Raw genomic sequence first — 12,387 nt, 5'->3', positions numbered from 1 at the left:
CTGTGGTTTCTTCGGTACTGAGTTCCAGCGATCTGCACTCTTAGTTCGAGCTCCTCGCTCCGTGTCCAGGCTTAGACCAAGACACGTCACTTCGAGAGGGAAGGAGGGAGGAAATATGACATCCTGGGAGCATAGCGCACGCCCCACACTATTTAATCTTACAACCCCAAGTAATATGTTACCATCCCCATTTTACAGGTGGGAAAAGTGAGGCACCGGGAGAGGAAATAGTTTCTCTAGTGAGAGTCACCTGTTTGTAGGGTCTGGATTTGCCTCTGTGACCTCATGGCTCAACAGCTGGGCTTTCGGTCCCCTTTCAAAGACTGCCCCATCAAACTTTAGCAAAGAACTCATCTGTCCATGTCACAGATCTGGAGATCTCATCTCCTCTCTGGCAGAGAAACTACAGTGTGTGTGTGTGTGTGTGTGTGTGTGTGTGTGTGTGTAACAAAAGAGGCCATGATTTTAAGAGGGAACAAGGCAGGTGTGGTAGTTTGAATGTTACTGGACGCCATGATCTCATAGGGGGTGGCACTACTAGGAGGCGTGGCTTTGTTGGAGTGGGTGTGGCCTTGTTGGAAGAAGTGTGTCGCTGTGGGGGTGGGTTTTGAGGTTTCCTATGCTCAGGAGACCTCCAAAGGTCTCAGTTGACTTCCTGCTGCCTGCAAGATGTAGGACTCTCAGCTGTTCCCCCAGCACCACCTCTGCCTGCATGCCGCCATGCTCCCTGCCACGGTTATAATGGACTGAACCTCTGAGATGTAATCAAACCACCCCAATTAGATTTGTTTTTCCTTCTTAAGAGTTGCCATGGGTCATTGTGTCTTTCCACAGCAATAGCAACCCTAACGAAGGCAGCAGAGCACATGGGGATTGTAGGGAGGAATGGGAAGAGGGAAAGTGAGTTGGTGATTATATTTTAATTTTAAAATTGTTCTAAATTTAAAATATATTTTACATTTTTTAATGGAGGTTGGAGAGAGGGCTTAGTAATTAAGAGCCATGGATGCTCTTCCAGAGGAACCAGGCTTAGTGCCCAGCACCCACACCGGAGCTTACAATTGTAGCTTCAGCCTCCTGTGATCTGTGCTGGCTACTCTGATGTCAACTTGACACAGCTATAGTCATCTAAAGGAACGAAACCTCAATTGGAAAGTTGCATACTTAAGACTTTAGGCAGACTTTTAGGGCATTTTTTTGTTAGTAATGTGGGAGGGCCCTGGGCTTGTGGTCCCAGGTACTAGAGGCTGAGCAAGCCATAGCAAGCCAAGTAGCTGCATTTCTTGGTGGCCTCTGCATCAGCTCCTACCTCCAGCTGACTGTCTTCGATTATGGACTGTGATATGGACATGTAAGCAAAAGAAACCCTTTCCTCTCCAAGTTGCCTTTGGTTATGGTGTTTCATCACAATAGTAACCCTGACAAATATGGGATCTGATTTCTTCAGACACCAGGCACCATGTGGGAGGTTCATATATGCATAGATGCATGTATGCGGGCAAAATACTAATAAAATAAATCTTTAAAAATTAAAAAAAACTCACAGGGTATTAGCTGGCATTGCAGTACATACCCACAATCCCAGTTCTAAGGAGGTAAAGGCAGGAGGATGAGGAGTTTTGAGGGCATGAGACCCTGTCAAAAAAATAAGACATTTTGAAATGAACATAGCTAAGGAAGTAAAAGACCTCCGCAATGAAAACTGAATAAATATACACACAGGCATGCATGTATACACACATATGCATACATACGTCACACACTGACACCACAGAAACATAAAAGTTAACTATGTGTGAACGTGCGTGCCAAAGTTCCGGTCTGTAGCCCCGTCTGGTCCTCCTTCTCCTGAGTACTGGACTTAAAGGCAGGAGCCACCACACCCAGCTGAAATACATATTTTAATTGCCAGCTCTCCTGGGCTCCTTACTGTGACCCCTTTAGCATTTCAGCTACTCTGTAGCAAGGTTTTGGGCCTCAGGTCCCTCAGTACCTCTTTGTAATAAAAATTATTCTAAGCCAGCCAGGACTGCAAAGCCATAAACCACACAGGAACACAAATGGGGCTGGAGTGAGGGCTCAACTGGCTGCTCTTCCAGAAGCCCAGGTTCAGTTCCCAACACCCGCATGGTGGCTTATGACTGCCTGTAACTCCAGTTCCATGAGATCAAATGGCTACTTCTGACCCCTGCGGGCACCAGGCATGCATGTGGCACACATACATACATGTAATCAAAACATTCATACAGATTAAAATAAACTTTTTAAAACTAAAATAAACACATACAACTCTATAAGATCTATCACTTGGAATATAAGGGCTGCTATTTCAGTCATGCTGATAGAGAAATATTGACAGAGAGACAGAAACAGATCTCTAAACACCCTCCTCTAAACACTCACCCCCATTAGACTAACGCTAAGCAGTCCTGGGACTCTATTACCAATCAGCCGAGGGATCTTTTGCTCTGTTCCTCTTTTGCTCTGTTCTGATGGAAGCTACAAAGAGCAACTCTCCTTCCATGTCATGTCTCTAAGCTGCTGGTGTTGGGATCTAGAATTCTTTGGCTCTGGGCTTGAAATGCCCAAGGCTCAGCGCCACCCAGCGGCTGGTGTGACATCTCTGTATTGGGCCCCACTGTTGACAGTGCTGTGTAGCGCCTTACAGCTAGTCTGGAACCTGGTCATGTAGACTTGGCTCCTCCCAGCGTTTCGTCATCTGCAGCTGCCACTCCCGCATCTTTTCAACAGTGCGCGATCCTTTTGTCATCTGCCGTCCTGACTTTTCCTGGTATCAGCCCTCCGCGGTCTCTGCTGTGGACCACTCTCTGGGGCTTTAGCTCCCGTCTGCTTCACTGTGCCTGGAGCTCTGCTGGGGGAGGGGGTGTCCGAGAGCTGTCTGTTCAGTCCTCCAGTTACCAGAGCCAACCTGGTAGTTTGAGGGTAATTAGCCCCCATAAATTCAGAGGAAATGGTACTATTAGGAGGTGTGGCCTTGTTGGAGGACAGGTGCTGCAGCGGAGGCAGGTGTTGAGGTCTCCTAGGCTCGAGCTACATCCAGTGACACAGATCACTTCCTGCTGCCTGCACAGATCAAGATGTGGGACCCTCGGCTCCTTCTCCAGCACCATGTCTACAAGCATGCCACCATGTCACACCAGGATGATGATGGACTAACCCTCTGGAAAATCATGCCAACCTAAATGTTTCCCCTTAAAAGAGTTGCCGTGGTCACCGTGTCTCTTCACAGCAATAGAAACTCTAGACTCTGGCCCTCCTGAGACAAAGACTATAGACAGTAAAGAATACGGGGTGGGGTGGGGCATGTAGTGTTTTGGGATCTAGGCTACACAAGGTGATTAGTGTACTGGAATGAGGGCCTCATACCCTCCACCCACCCAGAGAAGGATGAGAAGAGAGCTACTTATCCCATCCAGTCTGGAGCAGAGATTCACAACCCACCCCCACCAGGTGTCGCGGGTGAATGAGGTGTCCCTCCCTGACCAGACTGATGACCTCACAGGGATGCCTCATTGTAACTGTGGGCAGCATGGCCTGAGGATCATCAGAAGTTGCTGTGCAAATGGAATCTTCTGGAGCCATTTCAGGGTACCCAAAACTGCTGCAGCCGGAGCAGAGACCCCCAAACGTTTAGCAGCATCCATGAAGTCTTTGGTCTCTCAGATTGTTTGCTGCTGCTTTGACAGCATCCCTCAGTCATTCAGAATCATCTGTGGGGCTAGGAGATGGGCATCTGTTTCTCTGCTCAGGCAGCCGTGGGGACATCACCAGGATAATTTGGAGACTCTCCCTAGTGGCTCCTCCCCCTATGTAAAAACTGGCTGAGGCTGAGGTTGCGGTTCCCTGTCCTCCAAGGGCACTTGGGAACTAAGGAGTCAACAGGAGGTTCCATCCAACCCCCTTAGACATGGCTTCTGCTCTAGCTGCCCTCTGATGGAGAGGGGCGGGACCAACAGCTCTTGATAGGCAGCCTCACTGCTCCTGCCTGGCAGCTTCAGCCACTGTGATTAGTTTTAAAATTACATACATGTATAGATTGTACTTTGATGAAATCAGCCTGCCCATTCTCTTCCCTCCAACTCCCCCAACACCCTCAAGAATCCATTTTTCTTCCTGTCCTCCTGGACCCTTTTAAATCAACTGAACCCATTTAATGCACCCATAGGTGCCTAGGTGTAGGGTCATCCACTGGAACATGGATTTACTCATTTTAAAATGCAAAAATGTTAAGATGTTTTGACAAAGATCTGTTATGAAATTAACATTTTCTTCCAGAAACTTCAATAACGATTAACCTCTAGCTGACACTCTCAGGGTGGCTTGAGTCCTCTTCCTGTCTTAACGGATACCCAAAATTCCTGACTTCCACCTTGGCTCCCCTTAACCTTCTTGGTGTAATAGACTATAGCAATCTGCGATAGTCATAACACTGAGTCACCCCAAAACTCACGAGTTTGAAGACCAGTTGCATGCCAATGTTCAAACCAAATCACATGGCAAACTCAGCACGGAGGGGAGGGCAGAGAGGTGAGCAATTCTGAAGTATCCTCCCACTCTGGGATTTGCCTATGGCTTGGTCCCTGGCTTTAGAGTTGAAATAAGTCTATAACTCCAGTAAAAAGATGATTCCCATTTAACCCTTACATTTGTGAGCTGTTAAAAATCAGTTCAGCCAGGTGGTAATGGCGCATGCTCTTAATCCCAGCACTCAGGAGGCAGAGGCAGGTGGATCTCTGTAGCCAGCCTGGTCTACAGAGTGAGTTCCAGGACAGCCAGGACTACACAGAGAAAGTCTGTCTTAAGAAAACAAATGTTTAGCCGGGCGGTGGTGGCGCACGCCTTTAATCCTAGCGCTTGGGAGGCAGAGGCAGGCGGATCTCTGTGAGTTCAAGACCAGCCTGGTCTACAAGAGCTAGTTCCAGGACAGGCTCCAAAACCACAGAGAAACCCTGTCTCGAAAAACCAAAAAAAAAAAAAAAAAAAGAAAGAAAGAAAGAAAGAAAGAAAGAAAACAAATGTTTAAATGGATCTAAATTGATCACCTAGTCAAATAAAACAGGACCTTGGCCTCCCAACTGGAGCAATGACGGCTCTACCCTTACTACGTCAGGAAACCCAATGAGCTGTTAAATATAATCACATAAAATGGACTGACAATTTTGGGAGCTGGAATAAAGCCTCCCCCATTAAGATTCCAGCTTTCTTCCCTGAGTACTGGTCAATGCCTGGGAAGGGGCCAGACCTGACCCCACAAGTTTAAACAACCAGAGTCTCCCTGACCAAGTCAGAATATTCCAGGACCTTCTTACAAACTGTAGCAGCCACATGGATATAGGGATTAAATGCCTGGTATTTTAAACCGAAAAAGAAATAAATAAAATATTAGTTAGCATCCTGACTCTTTCACTAATTCAGTTTTGCAATAAAATTTTCTGTCACACATCTGGATTCAGGTCAGTGCTTTTCTGTGCTGTCTACTTTACAGCGAAGTTGTCTCTCGCTTACAATCAAGGGATACCATGCTGCCATCAACGGAACACACGACCCTGGGTGTCTGAGGTACATCTGGGGCATTTCTTGGCCTTTATAGAGGTCCTGCTGTGTTAAAAAAAAATGGCAGAGTGGGGGGAGGGGGAGAGGAGTGGGAGGAGGGGGAGGGAAATGGGAGGCTGGGAGGAGGCGGAAATTTTTTTTTCAATAAAAAAAAAAAGAAAAAAGGAAAAAATGGCAGAGACCTATATGACATGGAAACGGCCCATCAGGCTTCCTTGAAGACCAGCTAGCTGTGTTTCGGGCCGTTCTCCTCAGGAATTGTAATCTATCGCCCCCTGCTGGTCACTGTGTAGGCGCTCGGGGTGGCCAGGAATGGGCATTTCTAGATTCACACAAATACAAATCACCCAGTGCTGCCTGCTTGCTCGTTTTTTGCCAGAGGGAACAGCCATATGACAATTATCTGAAGACTCCATCTCTCCACGAGATAAAATCATAGCGACTTCTAGAATCGCCCAGCTAGAGCTCTGCCTCCCCACTTCCCCGCCCCAAGCCACCCTTTTAACCCTTTCGCGGCCTGCCAGGAACCAGTGCAGTTTTCTCTTAGGATGGGGTGTGCGTTAGGGTCCTCTAAAGAAAGTCCAAAAAGACTCAGGGATGTACCTTTAAAGTATGGACACACAGCGAAGGGACCTGCGGTCTAACTTAAAACCGCATTCCTAGCTCTCCTGGGAGACACGTTTAAACGCGAGCACTGCCATTTTTCCTTTTTCATTTTTATTCTTTTTTTAACCATAATTTAAATACTTTAAATAGACCTTTATGACCCAGCTAAAATGAACCAAAAATCACGACTCTAAATAACCGTTCCTGGAAGCTAATCATGCGAAGTGCGTCAAAACCGCTTGACGTTTCGCATCTACTCACCTTGACAGAAAATATTTTAAGCAAAAGGGGGGGGATCTCCCCGGAAGCGGGTTGGGGAACCTCTTTCCTACCTAACGCTCCTCCCACCTGATTCTCCTCCCCCCCCCCCCCCACTTTTTGAAAAAAAAAAACAGGGCTCCAAACGCATTCTGATTATCTTTAAATGTCCCGGGGAAAGGGCACTGGGAGGAGACTGTCAGTGCCTGTCGCTGTTGACCTAGGGAGGAACCTCGTCCTTGGAAGACAGAGAAGGTGAGCAGTCGGCCGGCGACCCCCACAGCCCAGTGGAGGGAGAAAGAACAGCGGAAGGCATTCCCAGCCCTTTTGTGCCTTAGAGTGCTGCTTTCTTCAAAGCGCTAATTCTTAGATTAAAACTACGAACGAAATAGCTGGCCGGACACCACACCCTTCCTGGCCACCCCTCACCACCGGTTCAAGTCCCTGGAGAGGAAGTCTTTTTTTTTCCCACCCCCCCCCCCCCATTCTTTTAAGCATCACCCTCTGGGAGTTTGAAGATAAAAAGAGTGAAAACCACAAACAAAAATAGTCCAAATACTGTTTTTGAAAAGCCAAATGACAAGGACAGTTATCACCCGTCCGAATTCTTGGGCAAAATGCTCCAGGGCACAATCCCCCGACAGGCAAAATAAACGATAACTGAGCGACAAGGAAGAAGGTGGGGCCCCGCCTGGGGCAGAGGCTGGGGGTTGGCCCAGCACTTTGCCCTGAATACTCAGGAACGCCCTTAACAACGGACGCTGTCCTCAGTGCTGAAGCCTATTTCTTGACTCAAAACTCGATGGACCGGTACTGAGCGGATTTCCAGGCCTTCTGTTTTTAATACCCCGCTGAGCCCAAGCGTCTTGAGTTGGAGTAGGAGAAAATCAGGGGTTAAGTCAATCGGGAGCCCCTCAGTCTACCTTTCTCTTTGGCTCAGCGGAATACCATCCTCAGGAGTGCAAAGATAATAAATCAAAAGGTCACTAACACTCCATTCATAAAGACAAGCAGGAGCCTTCATTTTCCTCACTACCACAAAGGAGAGAGTAGAGAAAGGGGAAGACACCTTAAAGATCGACCCAGCCTGGGTTAACTTGTGATATCTACTGTTGTAAAAAGAAAATAAAATCTTTTCTTTCCTACATGTTTGTTTTTGCTAAGGCACTAGTAATGAGCCCTTTGAAGTCTGTGGTCAAAGACATTCGTGGTTGAACATTTCTCCGTTAGTGCGCAGGTGAAGCCAAGGCACGTTCACAGGCAGTCTTGGAGGAAGGCTAAGGAGACAGAGAAAGACAGCAGAATTGTAGGTATTTAGGACCAGGAAGATTTGTTGCTTCCTCCCTTAGGGCCAGTGGGTCTTGAGTGTTTAAGCAGTGGCACCCAGCTTCGTTTGAGGGGACATTTCCTTCATGAAACACACACACACACACACACACACACACACACACCTACCCAGGAACTGTGGCGCGATAGGACTCCAGTTATGGCTCAAACCACCCTTCGGGTGCTTTTTGTCTTTAAAAAGTGCGGGGGCTTTTTTGCGAGGCAGAGAGAAATCAGCAGCGTCTTCTTTGGTAGCAGGAGCAGCGCTATTATTTCAACCTCTTTTGTTGAACACAGGGTATCTTCCAGCCCTGACTCTTGGAGCTCCCTCAAGGAAATTTCGGTGATTCGTGCAAATTTTTGATGTTTCCGTTGCACGGTGATGAAAATCGATAAGATAGTCACAGAAAAGGGGCAGGCCTGGGGTAAACTATCTAGGACCCAGGCGTGCGCATCAATAAGCCACATCTGCTGCACCGCAATATGAGGGGAATCACCATGAAAATGAGTAAAACGATCACGGAGTACTCCCCGTCACCCAGACAGACCCAAAGATCAAGTTTGATTTGCCCCCAAAGAATAAGACACGGAGGGCGAGAAAAGTGGAGTCAGGAGGTAGCTGCGGGGAGGCTTGAAAAGGCCAGCAAGTTACCGAGCTTGGTGGGCATCTCCAGGTGTCGTCTGGGGCGCACCAGGAAAAAACGCTGTCAGCACCGGGTCTCTGGGTGTTTGGCGCCCTCTGGTGGAAAATTTTCAGCTACCGACTTTTATGCTGGGGTACTTCACCCCGCTCAGTAAGGTGCTTGAATGTTGCTAAGAAAGGATCTTTAAACACCATGAAATTGAAAAGAAGTGAGGAGAGTGGGCCAAGACAAAGAGTGGCTGTCTTGTCTTCCCGGAGCCACCTCCACGCTCGAGTTCCTCAGGCGTGTGGAGAGGCACTCGTGCGTGTTATTAACCTTCAGACATGATCAATCACGAAGATTTCTTTTCCCATCCTCAAGGGAGGGGGCTCAGAGAAAGCGGGATGGGACCCCTTTTCTATGATGGTACCAGGTAACTGTGCTCGAACGAGGTGGTTTGGGGGTGCCTCTAACTGATGAAGAAGCTGAGCGAGGAAACTCCACCGTCTGGGTGGTCCCTTCGTCTCTGTTTTGCCTTTACAGCAACCCTGACTCAGTAGAGCCCCCCCCCCCGAATACCACTCATAGAAAACCTTGTGGGGAGTCACGGATCGAATCACGAGAAAGGGGTTAAGGTAATGCTGGTCTCTTCTTAATCATCACTAATTTCTTAGCTCCAGCAGGCCAGCATCAGCACAGATGATTCTCGTCTTCTCGGAGAAACGGGAAAGGGGCATAGAAGAGAAGAAGCGCCCAGTGAGACAGACTCCTACGTAGTAATTATCTTTCCCTGCCCTCACCCTATGTTGCCTATCTCAAAAAACCAGATCGTGCTGAGTACGTTCTGGATTACTCATAGGACTTTGTTTTCCCCCTTCTGATCGAAAACGCATGAGCTGGATTTATGATCGCCCTATAAAGCTCCAGAGGTGGTCAGACACCTGCAAAGGAGCCCCACCGCTCCGCGGACGAGCTGCCCCCGCGAGCAGCGGCCTCGTGATTCCCCCCGCCGAGCGGGTCCCCGCCTCCCCACTCCGCCCCCGCCTCCTCCAAGCCCAGAGGCCGCCTCTCCGGATCTCTGTCTTCTCCAGGCTCTCGCGTGCCGGACCAGGGATCGAGCAAGAAACCAGCCTGGGGTGATACCCGTCACGTACGCCTGTGGCTGAGCAGAGACAAGACGGGGACGCTTCGCAGAGGAGCTGCGAGAGGGTCCAGCTCGCGATCGCTGAACCAAGGTGGGTAAATACGAGATCGCCGGGACTTGCCAGTGCCCAGCCTTGGTTGTTCAATCCATTCCTCTCAGCCTGCCGCTTCTTGTCAAGCCCTACCGCACCCCATCCCACCCCGCGCGCGGTCCTGTCGCCCACCTTCCACAGCCTAGTGCTTCCCGCCAGTCCAGTCGCAGCTGTCTTTTGGCGCCCTCCGCCCCCGCCCCTCCTCACTCTTGCGATCCTTGTCCGTGGTTTCTTCCTGGGGGCACATTGGAGCTGAAGTGACACCAGAGCCATTTTCCCTTGCGCTTCGGGGATCGGAGCTCGGGGCTCTCGGATACGCGCCTGGGTAGCAGCAGCAGAAGGTGCGAGGAGCGATAACCTGTTACTTCCCCAGCACCCGCGTTCCACCGCCGCCCGCCGAGCTTCGAGAGCGCGCGCGCGGGGACAAATGCCCAGCCTGAGGGACGACGCGCAAGAGGCGGCTGGTGGGCTGCGCTCTGCGGGGTCTTAGATTTACCCAGATTAGCGCTCTCTCTCTCTCTCTCTCTCTCTCTCTCTCTCTCTCTCTCTCTCTCTGTGTGTGTGTGTGTGTGTGTGTGTGTGTGTGTGTGTGTGTCAGAGAGCAAGCACCAAGTAGGGCTACCGAGCACTCACTCAGCCCTAGGTCTCTAACGCGATGGGCGCAAGTTCGCCTCCCAGGTGACGATCTCCTTTCTACCCTCCATTGCCTTCTCTGGCTCAGTGAGACGAACTCTGGGGAGTAGGTAGAGTAGAAACAGCGAATCTGGGACGCAGCCTTGCCCTAGGCTTCGGATAGCTAGAAACGAGGTGGGACAAGAAGCCGACCAACAAGCAAGGTTCCAACTCGCTGCCTTTTGGTTGTCTGGAGTGCAAGGTGACTGGTTCTTAGTGGGTCAAGTCCTAGGGAAAAAATAAAACATATATATTTTCACATATATATGAATCCCTTTTCCCTCTCACCTTGTCTCACCAAAGTCCCTGTCCCCAGCGCTGTGAGCCTTCTTCATTCCAAGGAATTAGCCAGACACAACAACGGGAACCAGACACCGAACCAGACGTACCCGCCCCGCGCGCCCTCCCCTTGTCTGCGGGTCTGCCAGGCTGCTGGGAGCCCAATGGGGCTTGTCTCGGCTTGGCTGGAATTCACTCGAAGAGTGCTCCTAACCCTGTCCCCACCCTATCCTCCGCATCCTGAACCCGCCTCGGGAGTCCCTTAGCTCTGAGCCTCGCTCGGGGTCACCCGGTTGAGCCTCCAGACTTGAGAGTCGCTCTGGGCTACTGTGCCTGCGCCCCAGTCTCGGAGCGAGCGAGCGCCTCCCCACCCCCTCCCACCCACAGCGCACCGGGACCCAGCCAGCTCGCTGCCCTTGGTCTCTCTTCTGTCTCCGAGACTTCTGTGACCCGGGCCGCAGGACCCAGAAGCTCTCCCCAGCGCAGCTCTCCCTTCTGTTTGCAGCCTGTTCCTGCGCCCAACCCGCAGGGGACCCTTGAACAGTAGAGACCCCGGGACCACCGAGCTGATGGCATCTTCCACTCCTCCGTCCGCTACCTCCTCGAACGCGGGAGCAGATCCTAACACTACCAACCTGCGCCCTACAAGTAGGTCCTGCCCCAGTTTCCTATTAAATGGACTGCAGCGAGGGTGGGGGCGCTGGGACGGCGGGAGGCTGCGCTGTCGGAACGCTAAAGGAGAGAGTGGAAATGATGGAGGCTGGGAAACAAATGGGGCCCTATCCCAGGTTCCAGCTTAGAGGTCATTTGGCTGCCAGGGACACGAGGTGACTCCCAGGGCACCGAAGAGCGACGACTTCACAAGGGCCTGAGGCATAGATCCCTAGGGTCTTAGCGACGGGATGAGACGCGCAAGGCAGGCGTTACGTTGTTTTTTTGTCTGATGGGACAACAAGGGTCAGAACAGGGAAGGCGGTGTGAGGAACCCGGAGTCCCAGCGAGAATAGTTATTTTGCTCTAGCTTTGAGCTCAGACCTGACCTCCTCCTCTCCTCTCCCTTCCTCTACCCCCAGCGCTGTACTCATAGTCCATAATCAGGGGAAATTTCGACGTTAATTGCAGCTTTTAGAAAACTCAGGGTCCCTAATTGCTCCAAATTTGTGTCTAGCTATTGACGAGTGAGGGCGAAGCCAGGGGCGTGAAAGGTGCACAGAACTGCTTGAGATTCAATTAATTACATCTTAGAGACAAAAAGGGCGGGGTGGGGGGATATTAGGCATCTTCCGGAGTGGCACGGTGTGGGGGGCTAACTAGGAGAAGAAAAGGCTTGCCAAGCCGGTAGGCAAAAGCACCCCTATGCTTTTCCCTGGTCCAGAGACCTGTCAGCAGGTGACAAGTCTCGGAGAGAACAGGGAAACCAGATAAAGGGAGCATTTATGCTTCCCCACCCGATGTGTCTCTAATTCCGACTGACTTTCCGACTCCTTGAAGAGGAGCGGAGACACGGGATTTGTTTGTCTTTTTTCCTTTTGGGGGTGAAGTCTTTCCCCACCCCTCTCCCACAAATCTATCAGTTCCAGACGCCCCAGAATCTCTCCAGGGGAGGAGCTGAGGTGGATCGGTGTGCTTTCTCTTTAAACGCCGTCTCACCCAATCAACAAAACAACCCACGAAACACTCAGATGAGAGTGCTTCTTGCTGCTGCGTTTTTTATGGCACCACTTACCGTAAGCTTGTGAAAACAATTGTGCTCTTCTTCGCAAGTGTCAAGAGGAAGACAGGAAAGCCCCCTTCAATCTCTGGGGCAGACTCTG

General features: G+C 50.4%; 1 protein-coding gene across 1 annotated transcript in view; it reads left to right on the top strand.

Annotated features, from left to right (window-relative positions):
* The first annotated feature begins 9,000 nt into the window (after positions 1–9,000).
* Gad1 (glutamate decarboxylase 1) overlaps positions 9,001–12,387 on the top strand; it is a 41,075-nt gene continuing 37,688 nt past the window's right edge. Inside the window, exons 1-2 of the mRNA XM_075984934.1 lie at positions 9,001–9,622; positions 11,079–11,221. Of these exons, the coding sequence (XP_075841049.1) occupies positions 11,143–11,221 (79 nt within the window). The 5' untranslated portion in view covers positions 9,001–9,622; positions 11,079–11,142. The remainder of the gene's footprint in view (positions 9,623–11,078; positions 11,222–12,387) is intronic.

The sequence above is a fragment of the Microtus pennsylvanicus genome, chromosome 9 (genome assembly GCF_037038515.1).
Source record: "Microtus pennsylvanicus isolate mMicPen1 chromosome 9, mMicPen1.hap1, whole genome shotgun sequence".
Classification (NCBI taxonomy): domain Eukaryota; kingdom Metazoa; phylum Chordata; class Mammalia; order Rodentia; family Cricetidae; genus Microtus; species Microtus pennsylvanicus.
The sequence above is the reverse complement of the archived record's forward strand: the minus strand, read 5'-3'. Positions and strand labels throughout refer to the sequence as shown.